Source organism: Cupressus sempervirens, chromosome 11 (genome assembly GCF_028749045.1).
Source record: "Cupressus sempervirens isolate cs-2001-9-10 chromosome 11, ASM2874904v1, whole genome shotgun sequence".
Lineage (NCBI taxonomy): Eukaryota > Viridiplantae > Streptophyta > Pinopsida > Cupressales > Cupressaceae > Cupressus > Cupressus sempervirens.
The window spans coordinates 313,653,525-313,679,764 of NC_143128.1; the positions used below are offsets into that span (position 1 = coordinate 313,653,525).

The window sequence follows — 26,240 nt, forward strand, 5'->3', positions numbered from 1 at the left end:
GGGCTCGCTGTTGATATACCCAAGCCACTACCTTATTGAGTTCGATTGGGATTGACATTGATCGTCTTCCACCTTATCAATTCTCCCTAGATGCTCCTGCCCATCTCCACTCATAGTAGGAGTTGAATAAGCATGTCAAACTTGGCATATACAAACAGTACATCACCATGACCTGGACTAATCCTCCTAGGGGTTTGCACCCGCGGATGGCCTTCTATTCGGAGCACTTCCTAGATATACAGGACAGGATTATTGTGTCCTTGGTACTTGACCTGACATTGGAGTCACACCCTCTACATCTCCTTGGGGTCGTTCAGAGTCAATTCCCACCGTCTTCGGTGCCAGACTAATCACCACCTGTTACGTGAGGATCGGATTTGCCGCCTTCATACTTTATCCGAGGCTGAGACAGAGACCCATTTCATTTTCAATTGCCCTATCTATTGTAAGATTAGAGGCAGGTTCTATTGCATATTCAAAGACTGCAGATCCCTTTCGGCCTTCTTCAGCTACTCCCACCAACGGTGTGTTGCTCTTTATCTCCGGGAGATCTCCCAGCTACATGACCATACTTTATAACTCATGTTTCCTCAAAGTCAGGCCTCTGATCAGCTCTCGAGGTATGAAGTTACAACTCACTAGACCCATCTCTGGACATACTAGATCAAGTAGACCTTGTTACAGTTTTCTCAGACAACGACACCCTACTTCCAATGCTTCTCTGAGATGGGCTCAGACCCCTATTTGTATTGAGCCTTATCCTTCAGTGCTTGACTTTTTTTCACCAAGCAAGGATCCCTAGTCCTTCTCGTCTTTTGTTCCCTTTTGTTGGTTTCTTGTTTTGCACTTTCCCGGACACCGTTTGGTGTACCAACTGTTTCGTTCTTTCTTGTATTGTTGTATCCTCCAATCCCTTAGACCCTAGTTGGTCTCTTGTTGGACATTAATATTATTATCTTATCTTATCTTATTAGTCATATTGATACCTATACCTATACAACTATTGAACATACATATTGTTGATTGAATCTTAAATAGCAGTTTATATTTTACATAATCTTCGTTGCTTAGTCCAATTGCAAGAATTTGATAGAGTAAGTTTGAGATGTTGGAAGTGTTCCAATATCCCAAGATATCCTAAAAGGAGACATTACAAAGGACCTATATGGTTGGAAGTACCTTCACGAAACCCAAACCCAAAAGACAAAATTCGGTGTCCAAACCAATAACAGACTTGACATTGAAGGCAAGCCACCTAGTGAGCATGACTGTCAATGCCAGTACCAATGTTGATGGCTCTAATATATCAATAGCCACATCATCTAATATGGATGGTGATTTTAATATTATTTAATAGTACCCATATGACAATGTTCGATTGGTGACGGTTTATTGTTGAAACTTAATAACATTATTATTTTTTATTTTAATATAATGACATTCAGTTAGACTGACTGACATTACAATATTTTTTAGTTTTATGGTGATTTTGTTATTATATTATTATCTTATGCTTTACTATTCTGAACTCAATTAATGTGACAAATATGCAAATATTTCTTATTTTTTTATGTTTTTGCATCAACAAACCAAAAAACTTGACTGAACCCCTGAAGCAAACCCTTTAACCCAAACCTAGCCAACAGTAGGAACAATAACACTGATTTAAACTATAAAGCTCAATTGTTCAGCATCTAAGAGCTAGAGACCACCCAAATGTATCTCCATTACCAATTATCAAAGAAGAAAGGCCTATCAATACCACCCCGGTTTTTGTCATGTCCTCAAATAGTTTATTCAAAAAAAGCAACTGATTTTTTTTTTAAAACTAGCCTTCTTAAATCAAGATATATAAATGTGGATCATATTTGAGTTGTTCACAGGATTCAAAATAAATTAGAGAAACACACAATGGATGATCTATAATAGCAATTTGACTGGTGAAATCAATACATAGCAGTTCTTTGAAAAGAAAAAATGGTAAATAAAACTAACTATAAAGAATAATCAAGGGATAAAATTTTGTTCTAAATGCCTGTAACTAAACCCAAGCGAACTGGAATGATGCTCAGTACAAATCATTGATAAACAATTTGAAATTCTTTGATATCAAATCCTAATTTTTAATAGATCCTACCTTGCTGCAAGCCCAACACAAACTGTAGCTACATCTGGGCGAACATGCCTCATGGTATCAAATATGGCCATACCTGACATATATTACAAAAAACAAAGGCAGAACACCATAGAATAAGTAAGAAAAAGAGTAATACAAATAAAAAGGAAGAAAAAGATTAATACAAATAAAAAGCAAGACCTAAAACTCAGCACTTCATGTGATGCCCAGTTTCTGACATACTAAGAATGATCCAATTCAATCAATTAACTGATCTGTGCATACCAGCAGTAACTGACCCTCCTGGAGAGTTGATATACATTATGATATCCTGTGGAAAATGTAACAGCTCAAAATTAGTCCACCTATCTATCTAGGTGCTCAAGTTTAAAAAACATTAACACACATCAGGCAGCCCTCACAGACTGCTTATGGTCAGACACTATTTCGCACAATAAATATCATCACAGTTTCCAAGACTTCACCTCAAAAACCATGAATCAAATGATTCATATGATTTAACCATTACCTTCTCAAGTAAATGCAAACAAATGATAAAGCTTATAATTCCGTGCCAAAATCACTTGAACACATAGACCTCACATCACTAAGATATCTTCTTATAGACAACTGTACACAGATGATGCTAGTATCCACAACATTTGCAGTTGGATGAAAGAAAGTAATCTTTCCAGAAATACAAGAAATAATACCTTACATCTAAGCGTGAGAATGCCCAAGGGAGAAAATTTAACAAACCATCAGTGGTAAGGACACTGGAAAGAGGTGAATTGAGAACTTGATCTCGTTACAAACAGGGCACCTTGGCCCCTACCAAATCTCAAGATAGTTGAAACATCAGAAAAAATTATAAAGATGAACCATTTATCTTCTTTGTAACTCAAATTGGTCTTCACGAACATTTACAAATGTTTAAGGATCAAAACAGGACTACAAGAACGTCTGAGTAATGACATCATGCATAAATATATATTCTCCACAACAGAGGCCATCACAATGAGCTACAGGAAAATATTTCTTCTACGTTCTTTGAAATCCAACACAAACCTTAGCAGGCATGTTGGCTTTATTTCTGGCTATCTCTAATTAGTAAATTTACTTTGAGTGAAGTAGTGCATCAGTTATCACCTAAGGCATTCAAGAAGTTTCATAAATTATGCTTTTATTCAGTAGGTGGCACTCAACTCTAGAATATAGACTTCCTGTTGGCACCAAAATATCTTACGCTTGTAAATCCTTAGGTAACTGTGCTCTAACTGTGCTATCAAGCAGTTCAAATTTACGCACGCAGTTAACTGAAATTGTAAGTCCAGATGTAAGTGATTGCACATCAGAAACTTTACCCCCTTAAAATAGTAGGGGAACAATGGCATATTTCGGAACAGGGAAACTGGCCAGAAAAAGAGCTACGTACACAAAGTAAACCAAGATTAATGATGCAATCAATTACCACAAGTCAACAAGACCTCCAATAAAGCATTATAAACGCATAATTGTAATAATCAAATACATGCTTTGAGGCTGTAAATGACCAGAAGATTAATATGAATAAATATCAATCTTCATATTTGTGGCCATGTTTACTTCTAAGCAAGGTAGCATGGGTACTCGTACCCACACCCCTGGTACTCGTACCCACGTACCCAAGTACTGAGTACATGTTGAAGAGCATCATATCTAAGGACCTTGATTAAGATTTCTGATTATTATTTTTTCAGTTTTTTGTTTGTGTATCAGCTTGTTGTTCATCAAGCTTAATTCGATACCTAATCAATTTGAAACATTGAGACAATATTGATTAACAATAAACTTTATCATTGTTCAAGTCAAAAGTTTATCATTTCCAATTTGTCATTGTCATGTGATTTATGATCTTCTTATTCATATTTAAGGTCTGCCTTCTCTGTTATGCATCTAAATATTTACCATTTATTATAATTACAAACATATAGCAAATATGAAACTGAAAACAATACATTACATTTGCAAACTTTATCATTGATCTTGTTTTGAAAAACCTTTGTCATGACTCATAATTTCAGATTTTATATAAATATAAAAGTACAATTAAAACTAAAGTTCGAGATACCCAAGTACCCCTGTCCCTAATTATGAAAAACAACCGTACCTGCATCCATACCCCTAAGTACCTCAAGTACCCCCTTCCCTGTGCAACCTTGCTTCTAAGTAAGCTTTTCTATTACTCTTAAATGTTTGTTATTTGCTTTAGCTGAATAGCTTAGTGCATTTCCTATGAAGCCCGGTTTGCACCCTGCAGCCCGGATTTGGGTCCACGTTTGCACAGGTCCAGATTCGCGTCAAAGTTTGCAGTGGGTCCGGGCAGGCTCCGGATTTCGGACTGTGGGTCTGTCCGGGTCCTTGCTGGCACTAATCTGGGCAAACCCAAGAGGAACTGCAGCAATATGGTCCAAAAAATGAAATAAAACAACTTAAATATGTATTTGTTAATAAAAAATTTAATGTAACTCTAAAAGGAGCCTAATACAAAACATTTCACTCATCTAATCTGTCATTTGCTCTCTCATTTTGTGGTGCACATTTTACAAGTTTTAAGAGAAGGTTGTAGAGATTGTTTGTTACAATGATGAGGATCTAGATATAGTTGCAGCCAGGGATGAAGCCATTGTTCCCTCATTGTTTGATGACCCATTTTATCCTTGAAGGACATTTGATACTATGATCATTGATAAACTATTAAACGCTTGTCGTTTATCATTATGTTTCAAACTTTATTATTTGATGATCTACGCTATGTTTTGAATTTCATTTTGCAATTTAGTAATTCAATATATTATTTTCTTTACAATCATGAACATAGATTAATGAGCAGGTATTTAATGTATATCTTTGACATTTGACATTGATCAATGATCAAGCAACATATATTCATACCTAAGTCACCAGGTTCGAATTCGAATTGGAGTTTGACAATCATAAAATTCGGATAAGTTCAGCAAGAAGAAAAATTTGGGAAAAAATTAGACATTAAATTCGTCTTAGATAGAGAGGATAAATTAGCAAAATATTTTAAGCAAGAGCTTACAACACAATGGTAAATTGTGAGCCTCTCATTGGGGAGGTCTTGGGGTCAAATCTACTCAACATTAACACACAATAATAATTAATCATAACAATAATAATAAATAATCTAGGTGTAAAGTTTCTGCAAATTCTATCACTGAATATAGACTAGATTTATTCTTCTTCTTCTCCTTTTGATTTGCTGAGAATAACTTCAAAGTATTGCCTTTAATTTAATTAGAAATGTAATTCAGAATTCTGTCTTTTCACTTCTGCAATTCGTATGAGGGAAGTAATGACTAAGGAGCAGACTTGTCTTTTTTCTTGTGTGCTCTTAGACTTCATCCTAACCCTCTATAAGTATAGGAGTCAAGGGAAATGTCTTTAGAAAGGACATGTCTCTTTGAAAGTTATTTGCCTAACCTCTAGAAGTCGGCAACTTTCTCAGAATGACTAAATTTAATCACAAACATAACCAATTAAGTTTAGATTAGTCTTGAAAACCAAAACATAAGGATAGACGCCGATCTTATAAAAGAAGCAATGCAAACAACTTAGTCCTATATTTATCATGCCAACTCAAATTGGATGGATCTGTTCTCAGATCAGTATGCTTAACAAGGTACAGAATTAACACTCTCTCTTAACTTGATAATCATACTAAGAGATATCATATCTAGCAACATCAATAAAGATGAACAAGCAAAAAATTGATATTTTATATCTATCTAAATCTCCTTAGCATGTGGTATCATAAAACACATAATATAATGTCATATTACTAAACCTGTAGTTTGACAAATCACTGCAACTAGTGATAATAGTATTGCAAAGAATACAATGTTCAAGATAAATCTGAAGAGTAGTTTATCTTCTTCATTTATCCAAGTTGTGACTCATAGATATTGTTATTCCTATATCACAACATGATCCTGAGTTTAAGATCTACCAGAATACAAGATAAACTTGGAGAATAATACAATTCTTCCTTTATCCAAATTGTGACTTATTGACATAGCAATGTCAACATTGAAATATGATCTTGAACTCCTCTAGATCTTTTAGTAGAACTCTGTTTAGCACATTATCTAAGAGATCGTCATCTCTCATAATGTTTTTTATACAAGTGTTCATTATCTCAGAGATCATCACCTCTTAAATAATGAACACAAACAGTGGAGCCCATAACAATCAATAGCCTAACAAATAAAATTATTTTATTAATAATTTAAAGAATACAAATAGATTACAATTCAGCCATACCAAGCCTTCTCCTGAAGTGGTCTATCTTCATTCTAGATAGAAGTTTGGTGAGTATGTTTGTTGTCTGATCTACAGTGCAAATGTATTCTAATTTTACAGAATTCCTGTCTATCATATCTCTTACATAATGGTAAGGATTGGACCTGTCATGAAAAACTAAATTCACTGAAAGCTTGATGGAACCTTAATTATCACAATGAATAATCATAGGATGCATCGCTTGCTCAAATAATCCCACAAGTAACTTCCTTAGCCAAACTGCTTCTCGAGAGGCCATTGCTGCTGCAATGTATTCGGCTTCTGTGGAGCTTTGAGCTACTGAAAACAGCTTTCTGCATATCCAAGATATCATTGTTGACTAAACGGAAACAACATCCTAAAGTATTTATCTTGTCTTTAAGACTTCAACCCCAATCTGAGTCAGTAAATCCATGTAAATCTAAGCCAACCTTCTCATATTTGAGTCCAAAATTAAGAGTGCCTTGTAAGTATCTCATACTGTGTTTAACTGCAACTAGGTGAATCTCCTTTGGCTCACACATAAACTAGCTTAAGGCATTAACAGCATAGCAAATATCAGGTCTCGTATTTACTAAGTACATAAGGGACCCAATCATCTGTCTATGATTTTGCTGCTGCTTCTTTAGGTTTATGTAGATTAGTTTCCATTGGAGAAGACGTAGACTTGCAATTCCACATTCCAAATCTCTTCAAAATGTCTGATGTATACTTCCCTTGATTAAGTATGATACTGTCAGAATTCTACCATACTTCCAATCCTAGGAAGTAATGGAGTCCCAAGTCTTTCATCTCAAATTCTCTAGTTAGCTCTTTCTTGCATTGATCTATAAGATGATCATTTCCTATTATTAGTAAATCATCAACATATAGTATCAGAATTACCATATCATCTTTATCTCTTTTATAATATAAATTTGGATCGGCTTCATTCTTGGAGAATCCTAAGCCGGTGAGATGCTTATCAATTCTTTCATACTAGGCCCTTGGAGCCTGCTTAAGCCCATAAAGAGCTTTCTTGAGCCTACAAACAAAGGTGTTAGGATCATGAGTTTCAAATCCTTCAAGTTGCTCCAGATATACTTCTATAATCTTTCCATTTAAGAATGTTGTTTTTACATCCATCTGATACTTTCCATCCTTTCAATGCTACAATCGCTAGGACTGCTCTTACAAAGGCATATCTGGCAACAGGAGCAAAGGTTTCTTCATAATCAATCCCTTCTTTCTGAGAAAATACTCTGGCTACAAATCTAGCTTTATACTTCTCAATGCTAGCGTCAGCAACATGCTTTATCTTAAATATCCACTTGGAAGAAACAACAAATTTTCCTTTAGGTCTTGGAACAATTTCCCAAACATCATTTTTCATAATAGATTGATATTCTTCTGTCATAGCTTCATTCTAAGCTGAATGTTTAATAGCATCTAAGGATTGGTTGGTTCTATTTTAGACAAGTCATTCATATTTGTTGTATAACTAGAAAACCTTTTAGGTCTTTTGCTTTCTCTGACTATTCTAAAAAGTGCAACAAAGTCTTGTGCTTCCTCTACTGTTCTAATGGCCCAAAGTGGTCTTTTCTTTGAATTTTGAATTTCCTCTTTAATTTCTTCTATGGTCTCCCTCTAAGACTCAAACTCAGTATTTCTTTCAGAACTGGGTAAAGAAGAAGGTTCTTCAGAATTTAGGGCTCTTTTGAATGTTAGATCATCTTCAAAAATTACATCCCTACTAAGTTCAATAGTTTTCTGTCCAAGTATGAAAATCCTATATGCCGTAGATGTTTCACCATACCCTACAAAAATACCTTTCCTCCCAAAGGGTTCTAACTTGGTTATCTTTTCTTTTGGAATATGGATATATATGGGGCACCCAAAAATCCTAAGATGACTTATATCGGGTTTAACTTTAGTAAAGACTTCTTCTGAAGTTTTATCTCTAAGGTAAGAGTGAGGGCTTCTGTTTTGAATATAAACAACAATACAAGAGGCTTCTGCCCAAAGATAATATTCTAGATTTTGATCAAATATCATAGCTCTAGCAGCTTCTATAATTGTTCTATTCTTTCTTTCTACTACCCTATTTTGTTTTGGATTATAAGGAACGGTGTAATCCCTCTTAATTCTTGTTTCTTTACAAAACTTTTTAAACAAATCTGAAGTGTATTCCCCTCTATTATCAGTTCTAAGAGTTTTAATTTTATGTCCTGATAAGTTTTCAATTAATGTTTTGAATTCTTTAAATCTCTTTAGGATTTCTTTTGATTCTATGCACTTTCATAAATAAATCCATATTTTCCTAGAGAAGTCATCTATGAACAAAATATAATACTAGAATCCTCCAAGAGAAGGATAAGACATAGGTCCACATAGATCTAAATGAATTAATTCTAAAACATTTTTTGTTTTTCTAGTGCTATAATGAAATGGACTTCTGGTGTTCTTACTCAGTGCGCACCCTTTGCATATGCTTGAGTGATATTTATTGAGATCAGGCAAACCAGTAAGCATCTTCTCCATAGTTGATAAAGTTTTGAAGTTTAGATGCCCCAATCTTCTATGCAAAATTTCATTTATGTCTTCAACTTCATGAATTAAGGCTTGAATAGGTTGACTAGATTCTGAATTCAATTCATACAAATATCCTTTTCTTTGTCCAATCAACTTTGCTTTCTTGATTGAGGACTTCTTTGCCCAAGTTATTACTTTGTCATCCACAAATGCAACATTTTGACCATCATCTTCAAGTGTTGTAATTGAGATTAGATTTCTTTTAATTCTTGGTACGTAGAGTACACCTTTGAAAAGAAGAGAATTTCCAAATTTATTTTTCAAAGTGCAATTTCCAATTCCTTCGACGAGATGTGCTGAATTATCACCAATAGTAACTTCGTCATTGACCTTTTCTGAAATAGAGTCTAGTGCTTCTTTGTATCCTGTTATATGTCTAGAAGATCCACTATCAACTACCCATGCTTTATTTGAGATTTCATTTGATAGTGACGAATATTATACACGATTCTCAAGATCATAACTATCTTCTTCTCTAGTAACACTTGTACAATTTGCTTGTTGTTTAGAATTCTCAGGACAATCAGATTTGTAGTGACCAAACTTTTCACATTTGAAACACTTTATTTTAGATAAATCTTTCTTGGATTTTCCATTCTTTTGATTTCCCTTTTTCTTCTTGAAATGCTTCTTCTTGCCCTTATAGGAGTTTGTATCAATAACATGAAGTTCTTCATCTTTTATTTTCAATTTCCCTCTTTTTTTAGTTTTCTGGATTCTTCTTGAAGACAATCGTTCTTAAGTCTATTGAAGTCAAGAAGTTTATCTCTAGCACTTACTCCTTGAGCAAAAGTCTCTCATGAATCTGGTAATCTGTCTATAGCCATTAGTGTTAGTTTCGTATCACTAATGATGGTTTCTATACGTGCAAGTTCATCTCTTAGGCTAGCAACTCTTAGAAAGTAAGAATTCATCGATTCTCCCTTCTTTATTTGTATGTGATTTAGTTGCTTTTTCAGTGCTAGAACCTTGGTTGCATTGTTAACCTCATGGGCATTTAGTAGTGCTTTCATCATATCAAATGTTGTTTGATGTTTACTCAACATAGGTAGGATATCATTTTTTACTCCATTTAGTATGATCTAAATAGCTTTCCTATTTCCTTTAATCCAAAAGGATATATGAGGTTCGGCTGTAGGTTGTCTGGTTGCTGATTCAACAAATTGTTTTACATCATTTTATTTAAGAATCGTCATGATTTTGAATTTTCAGGCTTCAAAGTGTTCTTTCCCATCAAACTTGTCCTCGGGTCTGATTGTGTATGTCATTGAAGATAGGAGATAGTTGCTAGCTATATATAAAGTCTTATTACTGAATTTTGCAGAGCCTAGGTTTGACTACCAAAGCCCTGATACAATGTAAAGTTTCTGCAAATTCTATGACTGAATATAGACTAGATTTATTCTTCTTCTTCTCCTTTTGATTTGCTAAGAATAACTTCAAAGTATTGCCTTTAATTTAATTAGAAATGTAATTCAGAATTCTGTCTTTTCACTTCTGCAATTTGTATGAGGGCAGTAATGACTAAGGAGCAAACTTCAAAATGTTCTAAATTTTTTCAAAGCTTGTCCTTATTTCTGTACGAACATTAGTCAAATTTGAATGAAATTAATGGAAATGTTTGATGTTCGTCCCAATTTGAATTTCATTCATGAAATTCGGTGAACTCTGTGACATAGATTCATACTATGAAATGACTAAGTTTTGCAACTATGCACGTTTCTCTTATTTTTTTGTATATATAATGCATATACATATTTACACACTCACGAATCCACCCACAAACCCAAATGGGAATTTTTCTTTTGCCCGAACCCACAAACCTGAACTCAAACCTGAATCCATCCCTAAACCGGAATCGATAACTTAGTGCATTTCTAAAAATTGTGTCAAGCACTTCCTGTGCTTTAGGTGAGATTTGTGGCTGTAGATCAGCACATGACGAAACTAGTGCAATGAGTTAGTCATGAAGTGGGAAGCTACAATAGACAAAAGGAAATGATAAAGATTTTGGTTCCAGAGACAAGACCCTCTATGATATTCTACATTGTTCAGCAAGATGCCTTCACAAATTAAAAGTGGTGAGATCCATAAATAGTTCTCATGTAAATTTGAGAAATTCATTTAAGCAAAGAGACCTGCTGTTGCATAAATTTTCAATAATAAGGGGAGAACTATTTGGCAATGGGGAGAACTAGTTGTCTAAGAACATTTTCGATCAGTTGTCTAGCCTCTACATGGCTATGTTAACATCAAAGTAGTTACAACAAGCTTTCTTCTTGGAAGCTTGAATTAATCACTCAGCTGCAGTGTGCAGTTCTGGTATGAACTCACGTCATAGATATATTTATAAAAGGCACCATTGACCACTACATTCTTTAGTCTACGGTACCATTCTACGCATCAATGGCAGAACACCCTGGGTAGAAACGATTAAAGTATTTCACTTTGGGTAAAAATGTTGCTAGCAGAGAAAACCCTGACTATGCTAAGGGCCCATAATTAAAGGAACGATTGATTCATGAAGCAACACGCAAGGTGAACATTGGGACCCCCAATGGCTTTGTGCGCAATGAGTGTCAAAAGAGATATGAAAGACATCAAGAGGCTATATTGGCCAAACTAATGACAATCCAAGAGGATGCATTGTGTAGAGGAGGCAAAGCAAATGCTAAAGTTTTCATAATGTAACACACAAGTGTATCTTTTGAAGATGAATGGGTAGGCATGTCTGTGTGAAGATCAAAACTCAACCAAATGAAATGCTTGTTCACGAACAAGAAGCTATTGTTGTTAAGGTCAAGTACACAAATTTGTTGATTTGTCACTTCAGTTGTATCAACAAGAATGACCTTGTTAGCTCAAAGGACAGTCATAATTTTACCAACAGTTGGAGAGAATCACTATATAATAGTAGTCTTCCTCTATGATTGAGAGGGGCAGCTCCCTTGTCTAATAAAATTTGGGGGTCTCTGGTATTTTAACCAGAAATATCAAAGGTAAAAAAGGGAAAATTAAATGAAAATGGCTCACAGAAAGGCTAGCTGTAAACATGTAAAATCCCACTTTGATTTCACAAACTTGTATGAACATAAAGAGGATTCATCAGAAAACCAGGAGTGTGTTCTCATATTTATAGGATGAAAGAAATCAATAATAACTATGCTGCTGTAACAAGTTAACAACAATAGAAACTGAAATGTGAACACACACTACGAAATGAGCTATACAAATGCACTCAAACCAAGCTATCAAGATAATAACAGCATCTTTTTGCACATGTTGCACACTAAGTGCTCCCAAAGATGAACAATGCCTTTCCACAATAATACAGAACATTTACCTATTCAATCGATGGAAAGTAGGTGAAAATAACACAAAAAACATAAGAATCAAAATGCTTCATTTATGTTGTCACTAGAGTTGCAAAGCTACAACAAACCTTTCCACACAAAGTTCAAATCTAGAAAGGCCTCTGTTATTATCCCAGTTTTCCTAGAAGCCAAAAAAAAGAACTAAAAATAAATAGAACCATTTAACATTGAAAATCATTTCTTTGTAAGATTTTCAGCCCTGAATCATAAGAACCTGCTTAAGACTTTATTAACATTTTAACATTTTATGAAGTATTTTTAATGAGCATACTTTTTTAACTGATGCAAAGAAATTGTTTTACAAGCAGTATACAATTGTCTTTATAATGAAAATTCAAGCATATCTATAAACTTGGGAAGCTAATGCCTGTCGAGCTTCATTTTTCCATGTAATTACCACCTCGCCATCCAGCCAGTTAAGAACACAAAACATATCACTGAATTTGAACAGGACGCATTATTCTGATCATCCCCATGAGGACCAAAAACTTTCAAGTATTACAATGCACTAATAGATTGGTATATTGGTCATTAGCATATAGAACACACATTCAACAGCAATTTGGCCTTCAAGGTGTGCACTCTGATTGCATCTTCTAAGATAGTTCTATAATCTCGTATTCTTCTCAAGCAATGTAACCTTAGAATGATTTTTCGTGATCAATTTAGGCAGTTCCATCAATTGTTTGCAATCAGTTGAATTTATTGAATCCCTTTGTAAAATCTATTTGAACATTCGAACTCTAGATCAATCTTGTTTTGACCTTTGTTTGTCCCTTATTCAGCAAGAAATCTGAGTTTCAATGTCCATTTTGAGGGTATTAATATTCAGTTGAACTTTTTTACATTTTGACTATTATAGTCCAAAGGTAAAGTTGCCGCATTCCCCTGCCACACTAAGCTTTGCCACCTTAATAAAACAAGTGCAGCCTTTATTATAATAATACTGGGTGACAATATATTAGTAATTCAAAGGCCGACCTTATAAATAAATCTAGTCCAACTTTAAGGCAAGAATAGAAATAATAATAATAATTGTTCAATATCAGGGGCTGACCCAGTTACAAAAGTAAGAATTAATCACCATTACTGATCGAAAGTTTTCTTAGAGCAATATTAATTACCATTTATCCCTAACAGTGACCTTTATTATCCTTAACAAAGGGCAGCAATTGAAATGTGAAAGGGTAGCATTTGCACAAGTTGTATCTTTTCAAAACTAAGGGCTGTGACCCTTCCCACCTTGGAGGGTATAAAAGGAGACAGTCTCATTTGAGGAAGGTAGGATCAGAAAAGAGATTCTTAGATCTGAAGTAAATCCACAAAAAGCAGCACTTTACAATATGTAACTAATTGGTATGCAAAAGGGATAACTCTATTGGAATTTCCTATGAAATCTTTAATCTGTTTATTACTGAATTGCATTGTCATTCCATCAAGGATTTAGGATTAGTAATTGTTCATGGGATTTTAATAAAGCAAATAGGAAGATGTGAGAGTATGGGTCCCCTCAATTAAGTAGATACCCATTAAATTGGATGCTGGACCCCCATTGTGTTTGTTGCTCGTGGATCAAGAGGTCAGATTAACTCGGTTGTTTGATGATCTTGGGCTTTTTGTGGAGGATAGTCTCCTGGCATTATACGCTGCTTTCCCCTCAAGTTTCTAATATGTGAAGCTATTGTGCGCACGTTTATAATAAGAAAATTCATTATCATCTGTTTGAAGTTAATTGATTTTTTTCCTAAATTAAATTACTACTGTGTAGTACAGTGAAAAAAAAACTCTTGTAAATAAATTGTATTTTGGAATTTGTTATTTTTTGACACAGAATTGGGTATATCCAAATAGGGGACATTACAATTAGTATCAGAACTTTGATCCTGCCAGCCTACAAGGCAAAGGAGCACTCCAAAAAGTCCCAAAAGTACACAACAAGTATAACACTAGACAACTAAGGATACAACATCTCTATTCAGTTCATGCAGCCTGGGCATATTCTCCTGAGATTTAACTTTCAAGTGATATGATTTTAAAATTGACATTGTAGGCTGACTGAAAATGCACCCGAACTGACACAGAAAGTATACTTCTCTGTCAACAACACAGAAAACAAGTTTTTGAAGTCAATAACATTAAGAAAAAACCAAGTGTCATATCAAACTGGTGATAAACACATTTAATGAGACATTTTGCATTTTTCAAAGACCTTACAAATGTGATGCTCAATATCACCTACTGGTGTTGATCTAAAGTTTCCAGATCTCTGCAATAAGCTTTTACAGCAGGATACATGGAAGCAATGCTAGTTCAACCTTTACTGAATAGGTCACTTTTACAGCTAAAGAGTCGGACAAGAACAAAGGTAAACCTCTGTCCTCCGAGCAGAAAACATGTAGACCTCAGACATCTTCAAAGAAGAAAAGTGTTTGATGCAATTACTATCATAAGTTTGGTCACATGAAGATAAATTGTAGGAAACAGATGGCAGTTGTACAATCTTCACAGGGAGGGTCTTAGCAGAAGACCGAAGCTACTACGCATTCTAATCAGCAGTCTACCTCCTCTGCATTTGTGGCAACATGACCATCAAATCATGGGACATAATCTGCCTGGTACATTGACTCTGGTGCTTCTCGGCATTTCACACATCATTGGAGGAGGTGAGGAGAATACAACTGTCAGTGAAGGAAACATTCAAAATTCACTTTGTCATAGAAATTTGATCTTTCTCAATGTAGTTTGTCCCAGGTATGAAGTTTAATCTACCGTCAGTCAATCAGATCATGCTTCATTGTCCACAGCTAAGTGTTGTCTTCAATTCGCATGAGTGCAACATTTTTGACAAGGAGTGTCACACCACACTTGCAGTTGGTCTTGAGGGTCATAGTCTTTATAGACTTCTTGATATAGATGATTCACAGGAACAGTTCATTAAGCAAAAAGTACTTCCATTAGCAATCTTTGGCATCAACGTTATGGACATATCAATATCAACTATATCTCTCTTTTGGCTTGAGATAGGTTGGTTGTTGGATAACCTAAAATTCAGACATTGAATCGTCGATTTTGCAGAGAATGTTAAGCTTGGAAGCAACATCAAACTTTGTTTTGCACTAGTGACATGTGGAGGGCATCCAAGGTCTTGCAATTAGCTCGTGCAGATACGTATGGACCCATGAACACTCCATCAGTCACGGGATGCAGTTGTTTTCTACTATTTGTTGATGATTTCAGCAGGAAAATGTGGGTACATTTTCTCCAACACAAATCAGAGGTGTTTAGCATGTTTCAAAAATTCAAGGCCTTAGTGGAAAAATAGAACTTGTTAGATTGTCACTCTGCGATCCCAAAATGGTGCAGAATTTTGTTAATCTGAGTTCTCCAACTTTTCTAAATCACATCGGATTAGGTATCAGCTTACTACACCTTACACCCCACAACAAAATGATGTTGTTGAGCACATGAATCATACAGTCACTGAGATGGCATGATTGACGTTGGAGCATTGAAATGTTCAAAAGAAGTTTTTAACTGAGGCCATCTTTATAGCAGTTATCTTCTAAGTCAGTCTCACATGCAAGCCGTTAAGAAGATGACCCAAGAAGAAGCTTCCTCTGGATGGAAGCCCAAAATCAGTCATCTGAAGGTTTTTGGCTCTACAACTTATGTTTAGATTCCAAATGCCAAGTGCGCCAAACTGGATTCCAAGACTCAGAAGTTGATGTTCACAGGGTACAGTGATACACATAAGGCTTATTGGCCAATTGGTGTTGATACTTATCATCTCATATTCAGTCAAGACATAGTGTTTGATGAAGAACAAGGTCCTATCGGCCTTCTCCAGTTTCAAGCCCTGTGGATCCGCCTCAACAGGCTCCAAATTTGGATGTTCATCTTCCATTCGGTTCACCTGATTAGAGGGACTCAAATGTCATTGTATCACTTGCCCTCCGGTGCAGAGCACCCATTGATTGTAACCAAGGACCTCTAATGGCTTTGGAAACTTTTGTTTAAGTTCTAATAAAGTCCTCTATGACCTCTATCTTCGCAATAAGGCTAAATGAGCCAATTGCTTGTAGGGCATGTTAAAGCAATTAATGTTGGCTAACCATCTTAGCGTAATGAAATGGGTCATTTCATGTATCCAATATGTCTAAGAGTCATTATGAACCATTTGCACCTAATTTGGTGAAGACTTGGTTGCAAATGCAAAATATACCAAAATGTTGTCAATGTTGTCAAGTGCAACTTGACAACATTTGAACAAATACACTTGTAATGGCTAATCAATTCAAATGGTTGTTGGAATTGGTTGAGTCGGGTTTTTTCAAAGCCCTTTTGGTCAAAGAAATGTAAGGAAAAGTGATCAGGTGAACAATAGAAACTGTGAAAGTTGTTCTGTACAACATTCTCGTGTAGAAACTGCCATTTCTTCATTCATAGTGGATTGAATTGGATTAAACTTGGTAAAATCTTTTCATAACAGGCTAGAGTAATGAATTAACTCCCTTGTGCTCCAAATTTATATTCATTTGGCAATTTAGGGTGACAGATCCATTGATTCTACTGAAACTGGCCAGAATTGGTATTTAAACCCTAGGTCCAAACTCAAAATGGGATTTGCCTAACATTTCACTATGGGTTTTGGCCAAATCTTTGGAAAATGTTGGGTTTGGTGTGTATATTACATGTTTCAGAGCAACTTCATCAAATGGCAAATTTTAACATCAAGCCCTAGGCTTGGCATCTCCATGTGACAAACTTAGGAATGTTGCAAACAAAGGTGTAGAAGTCAAGAACGGATTGCTGAGCATCCAATGTCAGTTTGGAACAATTCAATTTGATGATACAGAGGTGTTCCAAGCATTAGTTTGATTGGGGAAGTCGACAGGTGAAGATTATTGAGAATAGATCAGTCAAAGTGCCTAAAAGGCCTAAATTGAGGGTTTTAGGGTTAGCCTGACTAGAGACAAAACCCATATGGGAATCTGTGATATTGTGAAGACCGTCCAAATGGGTTTATGAAACAGCTTTCAGATCATACCCTCGTTAAGCAGGTCTGGGAGAGAAGTCCGAAAAACAAAATACAGAGGCCTAATTCTACTAGGTCTCCTAGTTTTGCAAGACAAGTAAGTTGGAGCTTGGAAATCTCAACAGAAGTGAATGGTCGTTGCTGGGAATGAGAAAGGGATATGAAGGACACTCAAGCCATGTCAAGAGTGCATGTGATTCAAAGATCCTAAGGTGCTAGGTTTACGATTGAAGGGGTTTGTCTTAAGGGCAAGTTGATGCTAGAACTGTGTCTCCAAGGAAGAGGGAATCAGATTGCCTAAGGAGTTGATCTAAGGGAAGGGGCCAAGGCAAGTCCTAGGAAGCCTAGAGAAAGGCTGAGTGAGTTGGGCCATTGATTGGTGCTGAAATTGATAAGGATTCCTTGAGAAAACAAAGATCAATCCTAGACTCTGCATCATACCAGTATCAAAGCCAATAGTGGTGTTTAAATACATCGTATGTCAGAAGGAGGATATACAAAGGCTGCCAGAATGCCTCCTAAAACAGTGAAGCAACAAAGATGTAGAAGATATGGAGCAAAAACTAAGGGAACAATTGAAAGGAGAATAGGAAGCAAACTCAGGAAATGGGAGAAGATGATGAAGGGTAGGAAGAACCAAGGAGTCAGTATAGAAGATGCCTCAGAGGATGAGACTTAAGATGAGTGGGAGGAGAGACCCACAAACCTAGAACTGACAACAGATCAGAGGGCATTTGTGAATGGCAATAGAGATGCACATAGAGAAGGTTTTCAGGCCAAAATGGAAGTACCTGCATTTAACAGTAAGTTCAATGGAGATGAACTAGCCAGTTAGATAGAAGCAGCAGAAAATTATTTTGAGTGCAAAGAAGTGGATGAAAGCAATAAAGTCAAGTTTGCAAAAACCACATTCAAGGATTCTGCTTTGGTTTGGTGAAAATGTTTGCAAAGTGAAAGGGAGAGACAAAGATAGAATGTAATCACCACATGGAGCAGAATGGTGACCTTGTTGAAAGGGAAGTTCATGCCAGCAGATTATGAGATCCAAGTCATCAAGAGGTATCATAATCTGAGAAAAAAGGATTTGGATGTGGCAACCTATACTGAGGAGTTCCACAAGTTGAGTATGAGAGCTAAGCGCAACGAAGATGAAAGAGAAATGGTGGCAAGGTATCTCAATGGTCTGAGGTACAATATACAAGATGAGATCAGTATGGTGATCCCAGAAACAGTTGATGAATGTTTTCAACTAGCCTCTAGGGCAAAGGAGAAACTTAAGAGGAAAAATGAACAAGGTGGTAGGAATAGAGGAGTTCGGAACAATAGAGGAAGAGGGAAATTTGGAGGAAGAACCACTAACGAATCCAATCATCAAGAGAAAAGTGGGGAGCCAAGTATGAGAGGAAGTTTTAGAGGCAAAAGACCTTTTGGTAGGGGTAGAAGTAGAAGACCAGGAAGGGGTCTGTTGGTTCCCAAAACCGCAATCCAAGAGCCTGTCACTTCTTCGATAGGACTTCTCAATTAGTTCTGGCCAACGAATGGGAATACTTCTCAATTCCCCTGCACTTTAGGCTCCACTACACCTAGGCAGGTTAACGTTCACCTCAAACACTGACTGTCTAGTTCAAGGCTTTTCTATAGCGAATTTAAACTTCTAGAGTTCTTCAATTGGCAAGGTCCTCGAACTCAATTAAAATGAAAATTGGATGCTAGAATAAGGGTTGAATGTTTTGTATAATTGAATAATAATTAATTTGATGCTTGTAGGAAGGAAGTTATAGATTTGCTTACTTCAATACTAAAAAGACCAATGCCTCTACTCATCCAGGCAATAGAGTCAACTTCAGTGAGTTTTCACATACAACTTTATAATGTTCTTAAGCACTTATACTGCCAACAATTAAATAATCATGACGCAACAGACCAAATATTACGCAATCTTAAATTAGTCCAAATTGAATTTTAACTCCTCTGGTAGGGAGACAAATTGGACACGGATATGGAAACAATTTAATATTTTACACTATCTGTGATGATCGAATTTAAATGCTAAATAACCTTGTCCACTTATCCAACATTTAAATTGTATACAGATTCCAAAAAATAATTATAAAGAATGATTCATCTGCAATTTAAATCTCCATGCCTTTATTAATAAACAAAAGACTTCTTATTTTATTATCAAAATAAAATAATTGAATTAATATTACAAAGTCATATTATTGCTCCTTATCCCTCCGTACAAGTAATACAAAATGCTTCTTCTAGAATCTAAATGTGAATGTCTGATTATGTTTTTTTCTCTTCAAATGAAAATATTTTGCATTTATAGTCTTCTGAAAGAAGAGTGTGACTTTTCAAAAGAAATGTCATGTCTCTTTAAATAATATGTTTTCCTAACTATAATCGTATCCTTATTTTGTCATGGCCGATTAATCACTTAGCTTATAATGAATACTATTAACTTGAATTTTATCGGGCTCCTTATGAATTTATTCCTCTTTTTATTAATCCACCGCTTTGATTACTGACTTCTACATATTTCATGGTATCGAATATGGAAAGTCTCTGGCGGCATCTTTAATTTTTTAATACTCACAATCCATACTTGGTAGGCATATTTGACGCGGGATATAAATCAACGGCACTCATCAGCGATAAGTTGCTTCAGTTTATTCATGTCTTCAATGCACAAGATCTTGAGATGGAGTTCACGAATGCCAATTGATATGAATTGGTGGTTTACAGCTATTTATTGTTACTGATCCAATACATGAATTTTCGCTTCCTGTGGTATCATATCAAACTGCCTTTGCATCCGCCATTACTTCCACTAGCTATCCTTTCTCATTTGTCTGTTCATCTGCACTTAATGGCACATAGGCAGTGATATGATGACATTTATTTGACATTAAAAATATTCATAATTCTTCATCATTCCAGTTTTAAACTCCAGGTAAATGCATTTACTCTACACTCACACAGAAGACTCCTATTACGTATGGAAGTGAAATGCTTGCAATTTCAGTTTAAAGGCTATCGTCTCCTGTAGCATGTTTGATGTTTTGAAAACTCCAAACGGTACTCCGATTACAATCTGACATTGCTTTGATTCTACCATGGGTATCTATACCTTTTGCAATCAATCACAAGTTCATATGTGACGTAGACCTTGGAACAATTTATTTAATTATATTCCATCACTATTTCATCTGACAATATATGATTTGGACAAGAGTGTCTTGATTATTATTATTTTTGTATTCACTAAAGATGCTCTTCTCATATTCATTCGATATTCTGTACTCTCAACATGATGGGATTAAATTGGTCACACTCCAACCCAATCGCAAGCCACTCACACTTTATGTCATTCTAATGTGCACACATTAAAGCATATCAGGTATATATTAAATTAAGCCCGAAAGTAACACTTTTCCATTTGATTGACATGATCAATGACACCAATAATTACTGTCTTACATAATCTCAATGAGGCTTAACTTATGTATATCTTTTACTGATCACAGTGAACTCTATATACTATTGTTTCTCTTTATTGCATATTCCATATGTTCTGCCTTTTCTTTCTTTCTGAATCTACCTAGTCACATTAATTTCAAGATGTATCCATCTCTCACAATCTTTGTCTTCATGCTTATGACATCAACGTCAATGTTTTATCAAATTCTTAACATTATTTCTTAAATGGAGATCCTAAATTTTCCCAAAAAAAATTGAGCTCCATCAGGGTCTAGGCATCTTCACAAGGTGTTATAGGGTAGGGCACACAATGAGAAAGTGTCCAGAAAAGGCATCAAGTTCTCCAGGAGGAGATAGGAGGACCCAATTGATCCAATTTGAAGACACCCAAAGTGTCAACTCACCCATCAGAGCAACACCATATTTGGATGTGGAAAGCTTGATGATCAAGAGAATATTGTTGAAAGAGCCTAAATGTAAAGAACCCCCTCAAAGGAAGTCTCTATTCAGAACCGAATGCAAAGCCTACGGTAAGTTGTGTAAGGTAATTATAAACTCTGGCTCAACTGAAAATGTTGTTTCTACTGAAATGGTTGAAAATTTGACTTTGAAAAAGCTTCCTCCTATTAATCCTCACTAGATTACTTGGTTAACAAAACTATATGGTTGAAGAGTAAACTTCGGTAGATTTTGAGATTTGGGAGTATATGGATAGGGTGTTACGTGAAATAATTCCTATGGATGCATGCCACTTGCTTCTAGGGCATCCTTATGATATCGATGCTTATAATAGTGGTAAAAAAATTCCCATGTATCCTCACTAGATCTATAACTGGGCAAATGCAGGGGTGGCAGGAAATTTCAGTTAGATCTTGTTACATCCCAAATTTTAGCTCAATTTAAAATTGTTCATATAGTCGCTGAGGTTTCATGTGAAGTCAGTTGACAAATAAAATTAGTAATTCATATGAAGATGACATGTTAGTTAACTGTTATGATGTTATCATATCACTATCTTGAAAACTTGGAAAATGGTCATTCATTATGAATTCATGGGAAATCATATGGTGGTTAGCCGTTGTGTTGGTTTATGAATAATAACTTGTTATGGTAATTATTTTTATATTGAGGAATATGATATAATCGTGGAAAATTTGCTTGCAAGAGCATGTCAAAGGGGCACCACCATCATTGGGCAAACAGGTACGAGTCCTAAACCCTAGTAGCTAAGGGTAAACGGCTAGGCAAGCAAGAGTCTACATTGGAGAATACCATGAGATACTTGGTCAATTTTTATAACAAGAGAAATATAAAACATTTAATATCATAAGAAGAACTATTACCTCTCTTTTATTTTGAGACTATGGATGTGATCAACATTATATATATATATATGATGCCAGCATGTTACTCTAATAATATCTATGAACTACACTTATATATATGTGTGTGTGTGTGTGTGTGTGCATGTGTGTGCACGCGCACACACGTATCTAGAGAGAATATAATGATAAAAAGAAATTATACGTACTCTCAAAATTATACACGCGTATAGATATATGTATATGTAGGTACAATTATAGATATAATTCAATAACATGACATAGTATTTATATGTATATAAATATATATAAATATATATTTGTTTAAAACCATGGAGAAAATATAAACTTTATGCTTTATTATAACTCCAAAACAATGAGCGGTTCCACCCTCTTATCGGCATCGATTTTTAAATTTGAAATTATGGAGTTCTTGTAACTAATAATCGAACTCCTCCTTGTAACTGGAAGCAGGGAGGCTATATTTTTTATTCCCTGCAGTTGAAGGAGCTCTCTCTCTCTCTCTCTCTCTCTCTCTCTCTCTCTCTCTCTCTCTCTCTCTTGTATACGATTTCTCTATGAACCAAGTATCCTCTTATCTCTCCATCTGAAATCTGGAGTATAATACCACACTATTACTCCAATACTGAGTTGCACGAGTGAAGCCATACTTGCAAAGTGGTTGCTACTGCATTAACGATTTGCATTGTTTCTCTCTTTTCTCGGGTCATGTATCTTTTCACAAATTATTCGCATTGTATGCAATGCCTTTACAATTCAAGAAAGGTCCTTTTTATATCCATCATTTCCAAATGAAGTATTAGCTTGAGCTCGATTTCGTATCTAAGAAGCATCAACTCTACTCTCTTTTCTCTATGTTATGACAAGTCCCTATCTATATGCATCGGGTGTATGCCCGTAGGGACGGAACTACTATAACTCCTTGGAAAGGAATACTCAACCAATGTTAACGCATAGTGCTTTTATGATGTGTAAAATCTGTCATATCTTTGATGTATCTTTTGATTTTCTCTGGTATTTGATATCTACCAGCTGTGATTAAATTCAAATGGCTTTCACAAACAATTTTGATTGATAAGAATCTCATGATTACCAGCAATCTCCTAGGATGCACCAAAGATTAGTACAACCAAGTGTAAATGGGTGAAGAGGAGAGGTATTCCTGCAAGAAAGAAAAACTATTATTCAGTGTCATAATTATAGGAACATTTAAATAAAGAAATTGCTCAAGTCCAAGTCAGCTCATGATTGCCCAAGTATACTCAATTGCCAAGTCGAGCGGTGGGTGGATACTCTAAATAACATGATACTCAGTGGTAGGACATGGTGTTCCCTAAATTTTTGGGTAGGGCGGGTCTTTCTCGAATGAGATTGTGTGGGGATAATTAAGAGTCCACAATTGGGAGGTCAAAACCTAGACAATGCTTCCCCTCTCCACCAGATGCCAAGACATGCACAAGACAAAGATAAGTTTTATGATATTAGATATTACAAGTTGAAGATATGTTAGATTGATTTATACTGTTGAATCAGTTACTTCCTTCAATGAACTCAACTTTTCTCGTCAATGTAATTGGTAACCGCTTAGGTCAGTTGATCTTCCAATTGAGCATGAAATATATTTGTATGCTTGAGATAAGCCTACTTGATGGATGTTATAACTATTCTCCTTTTATGTGAATAATGAAAATGAATGTATCTTTTAACTATATGTTATTGCCATAATTAGCAATAGGAAAGAAAAAGGATGATACAGTGGTATTTGATGCCCTAAATGGTAATTGACATTTCGATAGTGGTATAACCATTTGTGCCCTAAGTGGTATATGTGGACTAACTTGGATTTTGCAAAGGCTGCCCTAGGCGCATTCCAGTTTCAGAATTTAGGGTATGGAAAAGTTAGATCCTCTACTTCAAATTATTGATGATGCCTTCAATTGTTAGTTACAATAATTCAATTAAACTAATTGTAAACGTTAATCTCTTTCGCATGAACATATAAGGTAACTGTTTTACCTACCTTCTCATGCTCATGAATATGGAAAAGTAACTGTGCTCGTTGATATGATATTCATTAACCAAGGCCTAGAAAAAGTGGATGTTACAAATCCTATACCTGATGTGGAGTATGAGGAACAATCATGAGCAACCAACATGTTTGTGGATAAAAAGGAGTTCATGAACATCATGAAAGAGGAGCGGAGTCAAAGGATATGCCTTGGTGTTGAAACCCAGAGATCAAGGAGAGAAGGGTTAGAAAGAGAAGGATATACCCAAGGAGGTTCAAGAATTGTTAGGGAAATATAGGGGAATAGTAGAAGAGGAGTTACCCAACAGTCTACCACCTGTAAGGGATATTAGTCATCAGATGGACTTTATCCCAAGACCCTACCAAACAAACCAGCGTATAAGATGACACCCAATTAGAATGCAGAGATTGCAAGACAGGTACAAGATTTGTTAGATGAAGGACTAATAAGGAAGAGCTTGAGCAATTGTGTTGTCCACACAATATTGGCCCCTAAGAAGAATGGAAAATGGAGATTATGTACAGACTCGGGCCATTAATAAGATCACAATGAGATATAAGTTTCCCATGCCTAGGATTGAGGATCTTTTGGATTATTTAGTAGAAGCATACTAGTATTCCAAGATAGACTTCAAATCTGGTTACCATCATATCAGAACAAGGCAAGGAGATGAATGCAAGACTGTCTTCAAAACAAATGGAGGACTTCAAGACTGGCTTGTTATGCATTTGGGTTGAGCAATGCACCCAATACCTTTATGCGCCTAATGAATGAGGTATTAGTAGAGTTTATTGGCAACTTTTTGTCATCTATCCTGATGATATTCTTGTGTTTAGCAGGACTAATAAGAGCACATCAAACATTTGGATTTGGTTTTGAGGAGACTCCATGAAGAAAAATTGATGAACTTGGATAAGTGTGACTTCGTAAAAGAGGAGTTGGTGTACTTGGGTTTTGTCATATCCAAGGGTGGTCTCGAGATGGATCCTTCCAAGGTAGAAGCAATCTTAAACTGGCCTCCACCAAGAACTGCAGGTGATGTAGGAAGTTTCCATGGTTTAGCCACTTTTTATAGAAATTTGTGAGAAATTTCAATCAAATTTGTGCTCCCATCCTAGATACTATAAAAGGAAAGCAAGTTTGTATGGACTGCTGAGGCTAATAGGAGTTTTGAATATCTCAAAAATAGGATGGCTCAATTTCCTCTATTAGCATTGCCTGATTTTAACAAACCTCACTGTTGAGTGTGATGCAAACAACATAAACATTGGAGCAGTATTAAGTCGGGAAGGCAGGGAAGTTGCATTCTTTTCTGAGGGAGTAAATTATGCAAAAAGGGACTTGGACTTATATGCCAAGGTGCAAGCATTGAAGAAATGGAGGCACTATTTGTTGCCAAAGGAATTTGTAATTTTCACTGATAATCATGCCCTAAGTTTTCTGAATGGACAGGAGAAACTTAACTGCAAACTTAACCTTCACCATCAAACATAAGAAGGGATAGGCAAATAAAGTGATAGATACTCTTAGCAGAAGGGTGATAATTGTTCAAGAAGCGGAATTACAAAACATGGGATTAGAGTCTATCAAAGGTTTGTATAAGGATGATCTTGATTTCAAGAAAATATATGACATTTTCTCAAATCATGTGGAGTATTCAGAATATTTGTTACAGGATGGTTTGTTGTTTAAGGAGAATCAACTTTGTGTCCCTAAATGCTCCATGAGGGAGAATACCGTGAAAGAGAAACACAATGGGGGAGTACGAGGTCATTTGGATTGGATAAGACCCTAGAACAAGTGAGACGGTTTTATTTTTGGCTGACATTTCAAACTGATGCCAGGAAATTTGTGGAAGAATGTGGCATTTGTCAGAGAGCCAAGGGTACTTCTTCTAATGCAGGACTGTATTAACATTTGCAAATATCTCATAGACCATGGGAG

The 26,240-nt window shown here is 35.7% G+C and overlaps 1 protein-coding gene across 1 annotated transcript in view; it reads right to left on the reverse strand.

Moving 5' to 3' along the window:
* Window positions 1-26,240, reverse strand: part of LOC149529378 (ATP-dependent Clp protease proteolytic subunit 5, chloroplastic-like) — a 100,194-nt gene that overhangs the window by 32,283 nt on the left and 41,671 nt on the right. The window contains exons 5-6 of the mRNA XM_089811272.1: window positions 2,402-2,447; window positions 2,138-2,210 (exon numbers count right to left, since the gene is read on the reverse strand). Of these exons, the coding sequence (XP_089667398.1) occupies window positions 2,138-2,210; window positions 2,402-2,447 (119 nt within the window). The remainder of the gene's footprint in view (window positions 1-2,137; window positions 2,211-2,401; window positions 2,448-26,240) is intronic.